This window comes from Nothobranchius furzeri, chromosome 11 (assembly GCF_043380555.1).
Source record: "Nothobranchius furzeri strain GRZ-AD chromosome 11, NfurGRZ-RIMD1, whole genome shotgun sequence".
In the NCBI taxonomy this organism is placed as follows: domain Eukaryota; kingdom Metazoa; phylum Chordata; class Actinopteri; order Cyprinodontiformes; family Nothobranchiidae; genus Nothobranchius; species Nothobranchius furzeri.
Genome location: NC_091751.1, coordinates 28,176,666 through 28,195,502, shown reverse-complemented (window position 1 = coordinate 28,195,502; position 18,837 = coordinate 28,176,666). Strand labels below are relative to the sequence as shown.

General features: G+C 44.2%; 2 protein-coding genes across 2 annotated transcripts in view; one reads left to right on the top strand and one right to left on the bottom strand.

Annotated features, from left to right (window-relative positions):
• The first annotated feature begins 398 nt into the window (after positions 1 to 398).
• On the top strand, positions 399 to 2,624 carry sp8a (sp8 transcription factor a). Its single transcript, XM_070541466.1, has 2 exons — positions 399 to 514; positions 1,341 to 2,624. The coding sequence occupies exon 2, from the start codon at positions 1,353 to 1,355 to the stop codon at positions 2,508 to 2,510; it is 1,158 nt and encodes a 385-aa protein (XP_070397567.1). The 5' UTR covers positions 399 to 514; positions 1,341 to 1,352; the 3' UTR covers positions 2,511 to 2,624.
• A 3,326-nt stretch (positions 2,625 to 5,950) lies between these two features.
• Positions 5,951 to 18,837, bottom strand: part of itgb8 (integrin, beta 8) — a 35,417-nt gene continuing 22,530 nt past the window's right edge. The window contains exons 14-15 of the mRNA XM_015955875.3: positions 11,982 to 12,145; positions 5,951 to 6,262 (exon numbers count right to left, since the gene is read on the bottom strand). Of these exons, the coding sequence (XP_015811361.3) occupies positions 6,134 to 6,262; positions 11,982 to 12,145 (293 nt within the window). The 3' untranslated portion in view covers positions 5,951 to 6,133. The remainder of the gene's footprint in view (positions 6,263 to 11,981; positions 12,146 to 18,837) is intronic.

Here is an 18,837-nt window from a genome sequence, read left to right as displayed (position 1 = left end):
GAAAGTGGGCGTAAGTGACCTACTTCCAGGGGAGGCGGGTTTCAGATCCACTAGCTTTAGGAGAAAGGCCTGATCACACATTCTCATCTCAGAATCTGAAAACTTCCAACTGAGACAAGAAATGCAAGAAAGCGTTCAAAAACAGCTTTTGGGTTATTTTTTTAAACTACGAAGTAAAAAGCTCCAGAAAGGGGATTTTCATGCTGTGGCCTCTTTAATAATTTAAACAAATCTCGCTGCAAGTTTCTGGACATTGAAGCTGTTTGATTTATGAGGATCTCGCTCAGCCCGCCTTTTCAGAGGCAAGCCTATAGCTCCCCTCTGATTGGTCAACATGGTGGGCTGCTCTCTGATTGGTCAGCGCTGGCCCAGCGGCACTTCAAAGCCAGGAAGAAGCTAGAACGAGTGAAGGAGTCAGATACCAGACTCAGTGTGATCACAGCCACTTCACCACTCATTTAATTCCTTCTGTCTGCTGCAGACACCAGCACGGCTCACGACGGCTCTGTTAGGGGTGAGTTTCACTGTTAACCGTATGTTTGTAAAACTCTGCAGTTGGTACTTTTTAGGCTTGGCCAGTATTATGGTAATAAAGTATGCAGCCGGTGTTTATTATCAGTGACAATTCCATCATGAATAAATAAATAAATAAATACTGCAATAGGAGATCAGGATTAAATACGAATAACTCACTTAACGTTTAAAACTGATGTATGGTCGATTTTTTAATTTATTTTATTTAGTTTAATATGTTACGGCCGAAGATTGGAGACATTCTACACAGTTTATGGACGTGATGTCATCATGTGACAGCCTTGAAGAGAGAGAGGGGGGGAAGATGGCAGCGGGTAGCGCATTAGGTGACTTGGTGTCGGGGGAAATGACTTCTGCAGTTTGGAAGTATGTCGGGTTCCGAGCAAATGATAAAAGAGAGCTGTGGTGTTCTGTCCATCTTCGTTCCCCGTGCACGAGGTGCGGTCCCGCGGCGGCACCGCAAAGAAACGCTCCGGAGCTGAAAAGCAGCCTACTGAGAGCCAGTTACTCAAGGAGACGACGAATCGCCTTTCTGGTGGAAATATGTTGCTAGGCTCTTCCCCGGATGTGGCGAGATGGCCCAAAAGCCTGCGCGCCTGTGCCACAGGCTCACCGGAGCGCGTTTCCAGCACTGCAGGGAGGAAAGTTGTCGTTTATAACGCGCATGTTGAAGCTGGAAAAGTAAAAAATGTTGTTTGCTTTTCTGGTGAAAAATATTTGATAAACTGCGTTTTTTAAATATGTTACTAATAATAATAGTGTTTGGGGTTGAGTTTGAGCGTAAACCTGCTATTTGTGCTCTCCAGGAGGAACCACGGATGGGCAGCACCCCGTTGGCCCTGTTGGCCGCCACCTGCTGCCGGATCGGGGACCCCACCCCCTCCTGCTCCCCAGCCCTTTCTGATGGAGCTCCTGGACTCACCAAGGGGTTTCACCCGTGGAAGGGGAGCCCCCAGACCAGCAGCAGCCTGGCTTCCTGCCTCTCCCCCATCACAGTTTCCTCCGGGACATCCAGGAGCAATGGGCCTGGACTGACGGAGGCCTCCAGCGCCTTCTGCCTGAAAGCCGCCAGCTGTTCTTTAGGAGATGACTTTTCAGCGTACCAGAGCGCGGTGTCGTCCTCAGACAGCGTCTCTGACTCCTCTCAACGCCAGGTGTTCATGCCAAAGTTCCCTTCGTCAGTGGAAAGCATGATTTATCCCAGAGTGCATCCCTATGATTCCTGGTTCAAACCCGTGGGAGAGGTCGGCAACGGGTCCCCGTGGTGGGACAGGAGCACCAGCTGGGTGGACGCGCAAAACCCAACCGGGTTGCCCTGCTCCCTGAGCGGTTACAGTAACGAGTACAGCTCCGTCTTCAGCCCTGGAGCAACCCAGCACCTGTTCCCCGCCACGCAGCACCTGTTTGACGGCTTCAGACCACCATACGCAGAGCCTACAAGCACAGTGGCGCCTCCCAGGCCGGGACCCCCCACGGTTCCTCTGCCCGCGCCTTCCCGGTCCTCATCGCGGCGCTACTCCAGCAGAGCCACATGTGACTGCCCGAATTGCCAGGAGGCGGAGAGCCTCGGTCCGGAGGCTCCGAGTCTAAAGGGGGCAAAGGGACAACACAGCTGCCACATCCCGGGATGCGGGAAGGTTTACGGTAAAACCTCCCACCTGAAAGCGCACCTGCGCTGGCACACCGGAGAGCGGCCGTTTGTTTGCAACTGGCTCTCGTGCGGGAAACGCTTCACGCGCTCCGACGAGCTCCAGCGCCACCTGCGCACGCACACCGGGGAGAAGCGCTTCGAGTGTCCGATTTGTTGTAAACGCTTCACGCGCTCCGATCACCTCAGCAAACACCTGAGGACACACACCGCGGAGGGTTCAGATGAGGAACCGGGACTTGGGAAAGGGGACCTGGATAACAGCTTGCCCGCTAGTTCGGGCGGCGCTCCGGGAGCGCGCGACGCCCCGAGCGAGGAAGGGCAGTGAGCAGCAGGTGGATGAGTCTGGTTCACTTTCACTGGATAAAAACGTCAAAGGCACTTTAATCTTCAGCCGTGAGCTCTGGTTCTTTTACCTCATCTGAGATTCGCAAAGAAAACCAAGTTTACTCTTTTCTTTACTTTTATGCACCTAATTTATTTTATACAACATTTTATTGCTTTATAATCTTAAAATAAATGTTTATGTGCCGTGTTTCATTTGTGATTGTTGCCTATAAGTCACGATTATAAATAAAGTAGCATTTTTTCAGGTTTTAGAACGTTTATGTTTGCTGTATTTTTTTAATAAAACTAAATTTTCCTGAAAATTACAGGACATAAAGTTTTCTAATTCAGAAAGACTAATTGTGTGTGTGTGTGTGCTTCAGAATAATTAAGTACAATAGAAACAGTGCCTTTATTCTGCAATATTTAGCTAAGTTTGGCCGCATAACAGCCTAACTCCAAACATTTAACTCTGAGTTTAAATACATAAAAAAAGTTTCAAAGAAACATCTGGAATCCAAAAGCTATCAGGTTTCTGTAAGGGCCACATTCTGAATTAGCTCCTAAAATAAACATTTTGATTTTATTAGGATTTCTAATCTTTTATTTATTTCTCTAGAAGTAGGAGTGATAATAAATCTTAGTTTTAACTCAACAATATAACGTGTTTGATAGCAAAAATGTAAACATTTTCTAAGGAAAATAATCAGATAACAAATTTCCTATCAACATAAAAATCTCGCAATTGAGCAACTAATGTGATTTATTTGGTTTTCTGCATTAAATGATTCAAGTTTTGAATTATCCTTCAGGTCAGTCAAGCAGCTCACTTCACATAATTTCATCTGCATGTTGCAGCTCTCACAGACCATAACTACAAGTTAATTAATCAAAAACTGCATTTTATCAAAAACATAAGTGGCACTACTCCCCAGATTTCTCCAGCTGCTTTAGCATCTATCTTTGGTCGACACTTGTTAGGGTCTTAAAGCTGAAATCAAAAGTTGCTTTGATCTTCAAGAGCATTAAAATAGGTGAAATAGACTTTTCACGGTTTCATCATATGCATTAGGCCTTGTTCAGTACATAAACTGTCAATGTAAAAACAACTAACTGGTTAAAAGAGAAAAATCTGCACGTTTTATTTTATATAAACTGTCAAACAGTAACATTAAATTACAATCTAGAGACGCTGCTTTAACTTAAAGAACTCAAACAAAAACACAAGTCAGTACCAAAACAGATGAGATGATTAACAAAGGTACCTTATTGCTAAATACCTCTTAAGGTTAGACTGTCCACAGCCTATATAAATACCTGCATATCCATCATCCAGTAATACTAATGAGTTCAAATATCCTACAGCATGATCAAAACAAACAACGATTAGTGTTTCCCATTTTACAGTAAATCTAGAAAGCTCTAAACAGTTAACCCATGAGAAGAAGCTTTCTTCTCACTCAGGATTCTGGCGATCTCTGTAGCATGAACGTCCACGTGGAAAAAGCAGATTCCTGCTTTAACTCTTCTACTTGTTTAGATGGTTTTGGAATCATCAGGGGCATGGCAATGAGGTCACACCTTCTTCTGTTTGGTTACACACAAATATGAATGAGAGTCTTCCAGTGTTCAGGTGGACTTGTTAGCTTCAGATGCACACAGATGACTTCTAATGCCCCAAATGAGCTCACAGACACTGCCACAGCTCTCCTGTCCCAGTTGTCAGTAGTACAACACAACAAGTGCAAGTTTCACCAGATTGTAAAGAACATGCAGCAGTTTTTCATTAGACGGAAACTAAATTTAAATACATTATTTGCGAATGGGATCGATTGTAACAAGACAAAAGAACATTTAAAACACTAGAATAATCCCACAAATGGCTTGGAAAAGGTAATAATAAAGGCATTGAGAGTCACTGGTGTCACCAAGGCACCAGATCAGAGGTCAGTTTGTCTAGGGAAAACATGTCATACCTCGTATTGACCACACGAGGGCAGACAAAGACAGAGAGACGATGCAGTTGGAGGTCTCTTAAACATCTAAAATGTAGTGTTTTCACAATTACGTCATAAATAGAGCTCGCGCGCACAAACACACACACACACACACACACACACACACACACAAGTTAGAGCATATGGCTCAAACAGTAAAATCAACAAATAATCATCTATTCTTCTGTAGAAATAGTCAGCACCCTGAGGAGGAATCAGTGAGGGCCTTTGTGCTTTTTGAAATCACGAATCAGAGGATACTGGCCACTGGAGTTGTACTAGCTTGGTCAAATCTGATTTCATGGAGGCTTCACAGTCTGATCTACCTTCCTCGGGTAGTCCACATGTAGCTCGATCACCATTATTTAAAGGAGCCAGATCATGCTATTCTAAACCTTTGAGAGCAAAGGCAGGCACAACATATGATCAAATATTACCGTTGGCACTACTGAGATGTCCTTTTATCTTTAATATTAGTTACTTTTGTCTTCCTGTACTTGCACCTGGAACTCAAATGCTTGCATTAAGTGAAACCCCGCCTCCACCCATGTGAACTCCACCCATTCATGACATAATCCGCAAAAACGTTGGCCACAAAGAAGCAACGAATAGGAAGAAAACGCCTGGTGCTCCGCCCACAACGTCTCTGATAAAATGTCCGTACAACAGCTGCATGGTGGTTTAGCGGTTAAAGCATCTACCTGTTGCCTTCTTTCTGCCCCGACACCTGTACGACTCCCGGTGTTGACAGTAATTAGTTTAGCCAGCAGAAGCAGATTTCAATTCTTATATTTTTTGTTTTATTTTCTGCTAAATGTTTTGTGTCTCTAAAGATCTTTGAATTTGGTCATTTCCAAGCAGCGATCTACTCTGCTCACCTCACATGGACTCCCACTGGCTAAACAAAAAAAGTGAAAAAAAAGATTAGTCTTATATTTAAAACTGTTTCCCAATAAAGCGCTGAAAGCGTAACACTGGCAAGTGTAGCTAAAAAAGACTGCTACTGCTGAGACGGAGAGCTGATGTAAGGTGCTAACCAATCAGCACGCAAGGCAGGTGCTCTATCCACTAAACCACCACAGCTATTATAAAGTTCTAGTCACCTAACACACACATCCTGAGCTGGCCATTACGTGTGTTTTTGTGGACAGAACACATGTTTTTACGACAGTGTTTATCCCCAACGCAGAAGTCATTTGTCAGAAAATCCCCTTTGGTACCGGTGGAGGTTTAAAGCAGTACTTAGTGACTTGAAGGTCAGACTAAACATTTTCAGCTGCAGCAATAAAATCAACTGGTCTATTCTCACAACTCAGAGAGAGTGGGCATTAGCGTCCTCCTTCCAGGGCAGGCGTGTTTCAGACCGGGACCAGCTTCACGGAGAGGGTTATGTGGGTCCGTCAAGAATCTGAAAACTTGCCGCTGAGACAGGAAAATGCATGAATGCAGCCAAAAACGAGGTTGGGGTTATTTTTTCACGAGGAAACAATACCACATGGTAAAAAGCTCCAAAAGGTGGATTTTGCATGATATGGCCCCTTTAAGAAGAAAATAAGTTTTTAGGTCAAGCTCTCCTTTCGAGTGTCCTTGCTGCTTCCCTTCAGATGTCCATGTCTAGCTCCTGCTGTCAGTACTGCCAGAGGTCACCCAGGGGCATCTTAGGGACCTGTATGTGCATCTCCAGAAGGTGGTCGGGTGGGCGGTCCCTCCTGTAGGTCACCGTTTTCTCATTGGTTCTAGGGATATAGGACACATCCTGGAGGGAAGTGCAGAATCAGTAATAGGCCCACATGCACACAAAAATCCCTCCCAAAGAACAATAAATAAATAAATGAAAAATATAAGTAAGCAGACTCTAAATAATGTTATTAGATTAATGTCACATTCAACTATCATTGTCCTGCAATTTAAATAAATATATTTAATTAGTTTCTATGAATAAATAAAGAATGTTTTCAACAAATCTGCAAAAGAAAAATCTAGTTGTTTATAACAAAACCGGACTAAATAAACATGAAATAGATATGAAAGCAATTAAAAATATAATTATTAGATAATATTAGAAAACAAGTATTAAAATAACTTTTTAAATCCTAAAATGGACAAATAAATGGTAAATGGCCTGTATTTGTATAGTGCCATCTTAGCGTTCTACAACTCCCCAAGGTGCTTTACAACACAATCAGTTATTCACCCATTCACACGTACATTCACACGCTGGTGGTGATGAGCTACGATGTAGCCACAGCTGCCCTGAGGCGCACTGACGGAGGCGAGGCTGCCGAGCACTGGCACCACCTGTCCCTCCGACCACCACCAGCAGGCAAGGGCGGGTTAAGTGTCTTGCTCAGGGACACAACAGCAGCACCCTCTGGTCAGACCTGGGATCAAACCTGCAACCTTCCGATTACCGGACAGCCCGCTCTGCCCCCTGAGCTACTGCTGTGGCAACGGTAGGTCAAAGGTATGTTGTATTCTACAATAGCAGCTGCTGCAGTGCAGTTTGCGAAAAATATTAGCAAAGATTACAGTTTCTGCACCCCCCCCCCCCCCCCCAACGCTCTGTGTTGTGCTCATGGGGAGGACTGATTATGCAAGACTGCATAGGTGAGGAGGGAGGAGACGTGGGAATATCCACAAGCATGCTTTTCTGGACGCGTGTGTGTGTGTGTGTGGTGTAGAAACACTCCCTTCTACGTGAGCCTCAATCATTTCAAAGGAAATGCTTTTAACATGTGCAGCTGTTGAAACTAACTACAAGACTAGCGCAACACTCATTCTTACTTCTACTTTCCAGAGTCATAAATTAATAAAAAACACTGAGACGTTTTTGGGATTACCAACTCTCTCTTGTTGGCAAAATCTGTAAACTGCTTTTAAATCAGTAGAAAAGCTCATTCACAAGAACTTTTTGATCATTTTCTCGTTCTTTTTTTTACACAGTTTTAGTAAAAATGAGTTTTTTTTACCTGACGTGTTACACCTAGTATCTCTAGCCAGCATCAGAGATCGCCGGTGTTGATGGCATCACTTCCTTTTATCCTACTGCCCACATCCTCCTTGCTGATGACACTGACCCATGCATGATCCAATGGGAATACTCCATCGCCTCTACTCGGGCAGTAGAGGGCGGCATTGTCCTCTGCTGCTCACGACTAAATTGAAGTGAGGCCACCAACACCAGCGATCTCTGATGACAGCTAGAGACACTAGCTGAAACATGTCAGGTAAAAAAACGAAATTTTATTAAACTGAAAAAACAAGAACAAGAAAATAGATCATGGAGATAAACACAGAATGAATGTACAAAAGAGGTTTTTGACCATTTTGACGTGCAGTAATGTAAAGTTTGTAAATAATTACAAGGCTACTCATTATAGATGGAGTCCTAGCTTCCGGTCCATAACAAGATGGCGCCTGTGCTTGGCTTGGCCGCGGTCACCGGCCATTTTTTCAAACTTTTCTCCACTAACCTCCTCTTTTCCACCTTGCTCCTGTCTGCGACCCTCTTCAGTAGTGTCCCCGCTACCATCTCCGATGATCGCCAGACTCTTTTGTCCTTCCGTTCATTCACAATCGCCCAAGATGCACCGAGGACGTACCTCCCTGTTTATTTATCTGAGTGGCGCACTGGCCCGGAGCCAAACAACGATCCCAACCTGCACACCTCCAGCGATGTTTATCCGGTCCCGGGAAAACGTCGGGGGAAAAGAGGTAAAGGAGCTGGAATCCAGGTGAGAATAAGACTTCTCTTAAAGCGTGGTTTATCTGGTAAACATCGGCATGATCTTCTAGCTTCTTGTCTTTTGTTTGGTGACCTGAGCGTCACTTCCACATTCCCGCCAGGCCGCATTACGGAGCGGTTTCTCCGACCAAGTTTTTTAAGGTCGGTTTATCCTCATTTCTCAGTGGTTTCTCCTCCTGTTCCCTCCATAAGTGGTTTTTATAAACACCGTGGATCTAACCCTGCTAATTTAGGTCCACTAACTCCAGCTGTTTCTGCAGTTTCTGATTCCTCCACCTCACTCAGCATGGCTCTATTAAATACCCGCTCTGTTAACAATAAGCCCTTCCTGCTCAATTATGTAAATCTCTCTAAAAACCTGGATTTTCTGTTTCTGACTGAAGTTTGGCAGCAAACATTTGATTATTCTGGTCTGATTGAACTCTGCCCGAGTGGTTATTCTTTTCTTAGCCAGCCCCGGGGTTCTGGTTGTGGTGGAGGCCTAGCTGTTGTTTTCAGAGACCATCTTCCATGTAGCTCTACAACCTCTGGTCACTTTGCTTCCTTTGAACTGCAGCTGATTAAAGTCGGGCGTAAGGACCCGTTCTACTGTGCTGTGGTCTCTCGTCCACCTGGTCCAAACAGTTCTTTCCTTCAGGAGTTTAGTGACTTTCTATCCTCCACTGTGAAGCTGTCCAGACTGGTGATTGTTGGTGACTTTAACATCCACGTTGATGATCCCTTTGATCACTTTGCCATGAATTTCTCCAGCCTTATGGACTCCTTCAGCTTTACCCAGCATGTTTCTGGCCCCACACACACCAGGGGACACACTCTAGACCTTGTTTTTACCCTGGGTCTAAATGCTGACAGTGTTTGTCCTGAGAACATTTATATTTCAGATCACCATTGCATTTTCTTTAACTTGTCAGTTTCTGCGTCCCCACCTCCTGCTCGCCGTCTGGTTAGTTCTCGTTTTCTTAATGAGAGCACAGCTAGCAATTTTTCTGCTGCTTTTGATCCACCCTGTTCTTCTGATAACGACCCAGATTCCTTAACTTCCCAGTTCAACGAGCACTGCCTCTCCATTCTGGACAATATCTGTCCTGTCAGAACCAGATCAGTTCCTGCAGTGAACCCTACTCCCTGGTTTAATGACAGCCTTCGCAGCCTAAAACGCCAATGCAGAAAAATTGAGTGTTTGTGGAGGAAAACCCATCTCCACATCCATCTGCTGCACCTAAAGGATCTTCTGACATCCTTTAACTCTGCAGTCAGAGATGCTAGGGATTCCTATTTCTCCAGCCTGGTGTCCCAGAGCAAAGGGAACCCCAAGGTGCTGTTTAACACCATCAGCAGCATCGTCTCTCCTACCTCTCCTACAGCCTCCATCCACTCTGTTGCAGACTGTGAGAACTTTCTGTCTTTCTTTGTGGACAAAGTCAATGAGGTTAGATCTAGCATCTCTCCTTCAGCCTTATCTCTACCTCTCCCGACTCCAACCCGACCCGTCATCCTAGATAGCTTTGCTCCAAACCTTCTGTCAGGAATCTTGGTGTGACCTTTGACCCAGCTCTCACCCTGGATTCTTATGTCAGTTCTCTTGTTCGCTCTTCCTTCTTCCATCTCAGGAACATTGCTAAGCTGAGTCCCATTCTGTCCCGCTCTGAACTTGAGACAGTTCTCCACACCTTCATCTCCTCATGCTTAGACTACTGTAACTCTCTTTTCACGTGTCTGAGCAGAACCTCCCTGAACCGTCTACAGGTGGTTCAGAACGCCTGTGCTCGGCTTCTGACCAAGTCCTCCAAACACACCCACATCACCCCGCTTCTCCTCCAGCTTCACTGGCTGCCAGTCAACGTCAGGGTTCATTTCAAGATCCTGGTTCTGGTCTATAGGGCCTTACATGGACAAGCACCATCTTACATTGGTGATCTTCTTAGTCCCTACACCCCCAGCAGGTCCCTGAGGTCCAGTGATCAAAGCCTACTGGTTGTGCAGCACCAGGCTAAAGACCAAAGGTGACAGATCATTTGCTGCTGTGGCCCCCAGACTCTGGAACTCTCTCCCCCTGAGCCTGAGATCAGTGGACTCAGTGGTCTCCTTTAAAAAGCAGCTGAAGACTCACTTGTTCAAGCTGGCTTTTGTATGATCTTCTTCACCACTCTCTCTTTATTCTGCTCTCCCCACCTATTCCACCTTCCTCAGGATCCACTGATTTCCCTCTTTCCTATTCACTCTCTCTCTTTCTTAACATTTTTTAATCACAATTGCCCATTTTTACTCATTTAAAATATATTTTTCAAACATTTTCTACATTATTTTTTATATTTTTACATTTTTTGTTTTTGTGAAACGCCTCGTGATTTTTATCTTGAGAGGCGCTATAGAAATGATGCTTTCTTCTTCTTCTTCTTCTGAACTAAGAAATGAAGTTTATCCTACAGGACCAGAAAACTTAAAGGTGTGGTTCACTGAAAAACAAAATTCTAATGATTATTTCTGATTCTAACGGGTCACTTTTAGTTTTTCATACAGGCTGAACATGAAAACAGTCTTCTAGACCTATCTTCTGCATTAGCTTCTAATAGAAAATAGACGGTGAAACTCTAGGATCAGAAAATCCTGACAGATCTACATCACACTGTCGCCTAACATTCATGGACTCACCCATCTTGACTCACGACGGGGAAGGCTGTTGTTGGTTTAGCATTCAGGAAACAGCAGAGAATGTCTTGGCTAGTAGAAGCTAAATGTTAGCATTAGCAACTCCACCACACAGCAGAACTCCTCCAGGCTTGTGTTATTAGTGGAGATTAAACATCAACAAGCAGAGCAAACAGAGTCAGTGGTAGAGTCGTGTTGCTGTTTGCCAATCAGAGGAGAGACATCCGAATATCAGGAATAAGACTCCAAATTCTACCGTCTGAAGCTACCTTCTCCTCCAGACGACTTGTACTTCTTGAATTAGAGATTTTTTTTCCCAGAGTGCAACTTACAAGGCACTCATTCCAACTATAGACCACTACAAATGTATTGATTAAATGAGTGAAACACATCTTTAAGGGTTAAGCTAAGATCCTGCAGAGGGGAAATTTTGATGTTACAGTCAGTCACATCCACAACAAATGCAAAAAAAAAAAAAATCAAATATTAAGAAGAAAAAGTAATAAAAAGGCTTTACATTCACCCAAAACATAAAACACAGCTCTAACGTCAATATTTTAGAATGTTAAGGTGATTTCTGTAGGATTTTACACAAGATACAAGATAGTAATCATTTGTATTTTTGCTCATATATTCTTAAAAATGGCAAAAAGTATTGACTGCAATAATTTGAAGCATGAACACAAAATTAATACCTTAAGTTCATTTAGGGCAAAACTCATATTTAAGAGTTTCAAAAGCCAATTTAAAACTTGTTTGAACAAATCTAAAAGCATAAACCTTTCTGTAAGCATATCTATTTTAGAGTCAAAATCCATTTATGAAAGGAATCAAATCCTCCTAAGTCCTTCAGAGCAGCTCAAGTGTCTGTATCCCAGGAATACACTCCCTTGTGTTCACAGATTTCATAAACATCTTCTCAAAGGTGTTGTGTTTCATATAGGGCCAAAAATCTGATGGTGAACTGGGAGTTGAAAAGAAATGTAATAAACATCTGGACGTCTTACAGCGGAGTCAATTTTTTCCCTCCACTTTTCTGTGGTCACTGCATGGTAATCAGCTCAGGTCCCCCTTTGCTTACCTTCCCAGTGCAGTGGTAGCCTCCCTCTGCAGAGGCGCCCCCTGGTGACCTCGCCCTCTTCTGCATCAGTAGCTGTGACACCGCCACCACCACCAGGCCACACAGCACCGTCAGGACACATACACTCAGGAAAGTTCCAAGCAGTCGGCCGCTGCTGACACGCTCTGTTGGACACACATTTACACACAAATGGGTTTAACTCCAGAGGGGGAATGAACCTGAACACACACACAAGTTACCCAAAGGGTTCGAATGAAGGCAACTGGACTTCTTTGGCTTCTTGAAGACGTTTCACTTCTCATCCGAGGAGCTTTGTCAATTCTAACTGGTATTATGGGAGAGACAAGCTCATAAGCTGTAGCTGTCTGTTGTTATTTAACGAGCCAAAACTACTGTGGGTATCCCACCTTCCCATCCCCTGATGAGTCTTTAGGTATTTTCCAATAATTATTGTTATAGAAGCAAATATAAATGAAGAGTTTTATTCATCCAAAGTATAAAACGTGATTTTTACATATTTATTTACAGTTTCATTAGGTGTCGTTAACATTTTCTTTACACACGTTGAAACTTTTTGCATCAGAAGAAAAATAAATATATTTTATTCGACCAACATAGCTTTGCCTTTTGGTCGACTAAAATGGGACTAAAACTGAAGCTAATTGGATGACTAAATTGTGACTAAAATTTAAAAGAATTTTGGTCATTTTAGTTGACGGCGGTCATGTGTCGCTGCCCGATAGCTGTATCGTCCCTGGGTGGAGACCCGGGCTGGGCCTGGGGGTTGGCTTGTATGCAGCCAGTAGAAGGGCAGCATGGAGCGACGCCTGCCTGGCCTGGGGGGCCTCGGGTGGACCTCCTGAACTGGAGAAGGAGGATCCAACTGTACCTGGGGTTCTTCTGTAGTCTGGAAGTTGTTCAAATGTGAAGTGCCTTGAGACGGCTCTTGACGTGATTTGGTGCTTAATAAAAAAAAAAACAAATTCAATTGGAACTGAATTCATCTTTGAGTTCAGAAAACTCCCGACCCTGTTTGACCCCTCATGTGGTTGAATGTTGTTTTCATTTAAGCTTCATCAGATGAAGGTTTTCTGCTTCTCTAGAGGCTCCATCATGATGACACATTACAATACATGCTAATAAGGTATAGCTCGCCTGATCTGAGATGTAAACAAGGATTGCCATAAAGTGCAACTGCTTCCCGCAGCAAAACGTTGCGATACTTCAGCTCACTGGTCTGGAGAGGCTCAAGTTGCAATTGCAGTATTCTGCCCACAAGGAGCAGGAAGGGCCTGACTGACTTCTCATTTTTTTTGGAATCTGTTGTGTATTTTTTGATTTTCTGCTTGTGGTTTAATGTAATTTATTGTTTCAGTCCTTCTACTACGTAATGCCTATCACTTTGCATTCAGCGCTGTGGGGCAACGGCTGTTGAAACTGAAATGTGCAACAGAAACACATTTTGACTTGGCGTAACTTTTTTTTAGCTCCTACTGGCTCAAAAATGATTTAGAAATATGAAAAAGTTGTGTACATTTAAAATAAAAAAGAGAAAGTGCTGCTGAACAGGCCGGAAACACCTTTGAGGTTCATGTTATTTTTGTTTACATGATGGCACTATTACTGGAAATTAGCAGTACATCATTAGCAATAGCACTAAGCTATTTATTAGACCGTCAAACACAGTTTTCCTCCTCATACTCCACCATGTAGAGGCTAAACCGGAGCCTTTCAGTCATAAGGCACTAATGCTTCCTAGTCCTGATAATGAGATAATCACATCTTCTTATACATATCAATAGAACAAATATGCATCTTACTGTTAGATAAGTAAGATAAAAGTCAGAAACTATAGTATCCAAAACCCAGGAGTTGTGAGTCTTCCGCTTTTGAGTGAGAATTCAAATGTCTGAATATGATTTTCCATAAATAAAACAATATTTGAAAAAGGAATTTTCACATTTATTATTTAAAAATAACTCACGTTTCTGTTCCTGAGGTGACAAATAAAATCAATGAAGTAAGTTATGAACTCAGGGTAATGTTTTTAGATGGTTTATAATGGCAATAATCCGTAGAATCCACTTTAATCTCAGGTGAGAAAGAATGAAACATACTGTCAGAGGCAGCTGGGCCAGCGGTGCTTCTCCAAACACTCGGCCTGCCCTGGATCTGCTGGGAAGCATGTGCAGATGACGAGCCAGTCACACAACACAAAGAGCCCAAAGAGAACTCTGACATTTTGTAACAGGGGTTACCATGGAAACCTGGCTTCTGCTGCACTCGGGGAGCAGAGGGCGTGAGCGGGAAGAGTGTGTCCTGGTGGGTGGGAGTGGGGGGGTGGATGCACAATGAACAGAGCTGTTCCAAAAATTTAGAGGGAGAGAACGAACTGAAACGTTTGGATGCATGGGGGGGGGGGGGGGGTAAATGTGAAACACAGCTGTAAAACTGACAGGACGCTTGCTGACTCAAATCACCAGGGTGCACTCCTGCAGCCGTGGTAGCAGCGGAAGTGACCTCCAAGGAAAGCGTGTGTGTTTACATTCACTCTGCTCTGGTGTGCATGTGAAACTGACTGACTTCAGACCAGCGGTGACAGCTGTCATTACTAACGGGACCCACGTTTCAGACATGTTAAAGACCCGGACCAGGACTAGCACCACTCTCCTTACGAAGACATTTTATCTCCCTTTCTGTTTGTTTATTGCTCTTTTAAGATTTCTGTATTTTCAGACTTTGATTCAGCTACTGCAAAACCACCCATCGTTTCTCTTTCTAGCTTGTTTGTTGTGGTTTTTGCAGATTTTAGTTGTTTGACCCCTCTCTTCCCTCTAAATTGATCTAAACTCAGTTATGTTTGTCCTCATCCAGGTTTTACGGGACACTTTCACTTGCATTTAGCTGACTCGAAGCACCAAATGTATCTCTTTTGATAGGATAGATGAGTACCTGGTGAGGGACGCTACAGAATGTGCTGTTCTGAATCAGCAGGAGGAAAGCTGCCAGCTGAGTGGGCAGCCTTTGAATGTGGCCCAGGACACTTTGTGTGTACATGAAACACTGTAGCTCTATGCAGCTCAGAAAAACAGGATCCCACTGCATCCTCTGTGCACTTTAGCTTCATTCATTCTGATCATCTGAGCTGCCGTTTTGTGTTCTGGACAGTCAAGGTGCTCAACGAATGGAACGGGTGAACCAAACAGAGACTGTATAATAAAATGTACAAAGTCTCTGCGCCGCCACCCATACATTTAATCCCGGTGTGGGCAGTTCCCACAATCCGGGATTTTAGCTGCGTCATGTGTGTCATCACTCCCAGAAAATAAAAGCCCTTTTTAGAAGACACACCATGCCAGCAATCAGCGTAATACTGCTGCCATGGTGTATCTGATAAACGTGTTGTGGCAGCATGGCGTTGCAGGAATTTTGTGGCATACGTGCCACCATGCTTGGTAGTAATGTTACCGCAGCGCTGGACTTGTGAATGCATATTGCGCCCTGGCGCAACAAAGGGAGGTGTCATGATCACGAGGGGAGTTACTGCCGAGCTCCGGCCGGCCACTATCTTAAATATGAAAGTACAGACGAGCCGCAAATTTTGCTTTAACAGAAGTAATTAAGTAAGTAAGCTTTATTTATATAGCGCCTTTCACAGACAAAAAGGTCACAAAGTGCTTCACAAGTTAAAACAACACATAAATAGGCTACTGTAAAATACAGTCACAATATACATAAAAAGTCGTATGCAGCCAAGCTGCATACAAAATATGTTTAGAATGCCCGGAGAAACAAATGAGTTTTCAGATTGCTTTTAAAAGCGTCAACTGAGCAACATTAACAGAATCAGATGAGATGATAAGCTGGAGCGATGCAGAGCTCTAGGAGTTTCTCTCTGTTACAGCTGGATATCAGATCATCAGAGACTGCACGTTTTCTTTAAAGACAACTATGATGAATTGGTTTAGTTGACGGCCCTTTTTTCATAACAAAAACGAGACGCTGACGAGCTAAAAATAGCTCTTTGGTGACTAAAACATGACGAGATGAATGGTAGATTTCGTTAACGAGCCAAGACTAAACGAAAATTATGCTCAAAGTGCACATTTCTGCCTGTCTCGCAAAAGTTACAAGTAACAGCGCTGCAGCTGAGTGAAGCCAGCTCCTCACCCACACGAAAGAGCATTAATCACTCTATTTGCATGGATTTCTGATGTGAGTGAAGCTAACTTCACTCAGCTCGGCTCAGCGCTTCCCTGCTGCGGAAATGCAAAGCACTCAGCTGCTCAACGAGAGACGACGTTACTTCTTTTTTTTTTTTTTTCCCCCGTGTCCTGTCTGGCTGTGAAGCAAACAGAATTAATGTCTGAATGCTGGTGACAAGCCTTACAGATTTAGGCCCTGTCCACACGTAGCCGGGGATCTGCCAAAACGCAGACATTTTTCTATGTTTTGGCCTGTCATCCACACGAAAACGGATCTTTTTAAAAACTCCGGCCAAAGTGAAGATCTGCGTTTTCTCCGTTTTGGGTGTCTGCGTGTGGACAGACAAAACCGGAGTTTTAAGGTCCGCAACGTCATTTTCCGCGACAAAAAAATGCTGACATCACGTGTGCGACCTGTGTTTACTCTAGTCGACAGCATGGATGCCCTCAGATGCCCTCAGAGCTGCACTCGCTTTATCAATTGTCCAAGCGCTTTTTGCTTGTTTGTTTTTGCAAGCGGAATTACTGCTCCTTGCGGAAGACCACAGACGAAGGACGAGGTTAAGAACAGGGGAAGTACTGCCGCCTACAGGTCTGGCATGTCCTTAACAACGTATTTATCCGGGTACATGTGGACAGAGTTTTTTTTTAAACGAGGAGGTGTGGATGCAAGTTTTTGGAGGGGCGGATATTCGTTTTTAAAAAAACCCGGCTACGTGTGGACTAGGCCTTACTCTCAGGTGGAGCATCAAAGCGTCTGCTTTTAATGTAATGCCTGATACTTAAAACTTCATAGTTATTGTTTTTTCATGCTATATTATTCTGACCAATAATGAACAAGAGTCTGCTTCTAGACCTGCAGAAAGAGAAAAAACAAACCAAAAAAAAGGGGGCTTCAAGAACACTCAGGCAGACCAAGGCACCGCACTCCACATCAAATGTGGCGGGGGGAGGGGAGGCGAAGATGTGTAGCAGCACAAGAAGTCCCAGGAGAGGGGAGGAATCCAAGATTCCACCTGAAATATACAGGCGTACACAGACACAGTCACACACTCCCTCCCTCATGCTCACACATGCACATACAACCCAAGACTTACCAAAATGAATGCTAGATACCCACTTACGCTCCCCATACACACCCTATTTACTCTGGTCCCGGTACTGCTGCACAAGGGGTACAACCATCACCGGATTCCAGAGTTCGCCCCTTTCTGCTGGGGTGCTGATGAGCAGGCTCCCCCGCCCAACGCTGACCAAAGCATCCCACCACCCCAGACCCCAACAAGATGGCCAGCTTCCCCCTTAGCCTCCAGCCCCGGGAAGCCAAGCGACAACAGAGGTGTGCTAAGACCCCTAGGCCCCCTCCGCCTGCTCCAATATAGTGTTGTTGTGTGTTGATGAGGTGTATTCCATTGCTGTGGTGAGTGGACAGTGCAGGCATCGTCTGACCTTCGCCAGCTGATGCAACCACACAACCCCTCTTCTCCTCACAGCCCTCTATGTCTAAGTGCAGTTTAAAATTGGAAGTGGGCACCGGCACTCGGGATGAGGCTGAAAGATCCCCATGCCAAATGCCGTTTTGTGTGCTCACTCCCAAGGCCCTAAGTGTGTGTTTGCGTGCAATGTCGTTGGTGGAAGTCTTTAAGGTGCAAATAAAATTGGGGGGCAGGCTGCCACAGGAATGCGGAAATGGGATCCATACCCACACCCCCTGGCTTGCCCACCCCCTACGGTCCTATGTGCATGAATGTGTGAAGGGGCAGGAGGGAAAAATGCATGGGGATGGTGAGGAATGGCTGGTTGGCCTAAGCCCTCCAGGGAGCCAGCTCCCCCCCTGGCTCCAATAGGCACCTCCATTCCCAAAATGCCACCCAGGGCATGGAGACCCCAGCCCATGTCACCAGGGCCCAAAGCAGCAGCATCGCAGAGCCCCACGGAGTCCGAGGGCATTGTTACTTTTAAACATATCCATAATAATACATTTCTTATCCGTGTGCTTCCGGACAGATACATGGAAATAAATGACAATTTTTAACAGGTTTGGTCTGAACATGTTTAAGGTTTTAAAGTTAGTGTGACAGGATTGTTGTCTCTGCTCCCTGGTTTCTAATAACGGGTCACATTCCTGCTTTTTAACCCAACAGCATCACAGTTTAAGCCCATCTAAATGTTTATGAGCATCTCTGCTGATGCTCAAGAGCAGAACTGGGTTATTTATATTCATTCTGGGAAAACTCAACATAGCAGTCTGTGGAAAAACATGACTGCGTTTAAGTAGGTGGACTTTTCCGCAATATACATTGAAGATGGAGGTCTGAAAACTAAAAATAATAAATCAAACAAACACATTTCTTTATTTCTGTATAAATATTGTGTAGAATACTTTGTATGCTCCCTAAGAGTCCATTCTGCTAAGGAAAGAAAATCATACATTTCTTTAGTGGAAATTTACAGAATGATGCACAGATCTGCATCAATAAATGATCCTATTGTGAAAATCAGTGAAGTTAAAAAACGATACCAGTCTGGGAATTATTGTTTTACAAAATCTGGGGCAGCTGAGATTTTGTCCCAGAGCCATAAAATAAAGGATGTTGGTATGAAACTCACTCCCATAGCTCAGAGTGCACGCCTGACATGTAAATTAATTT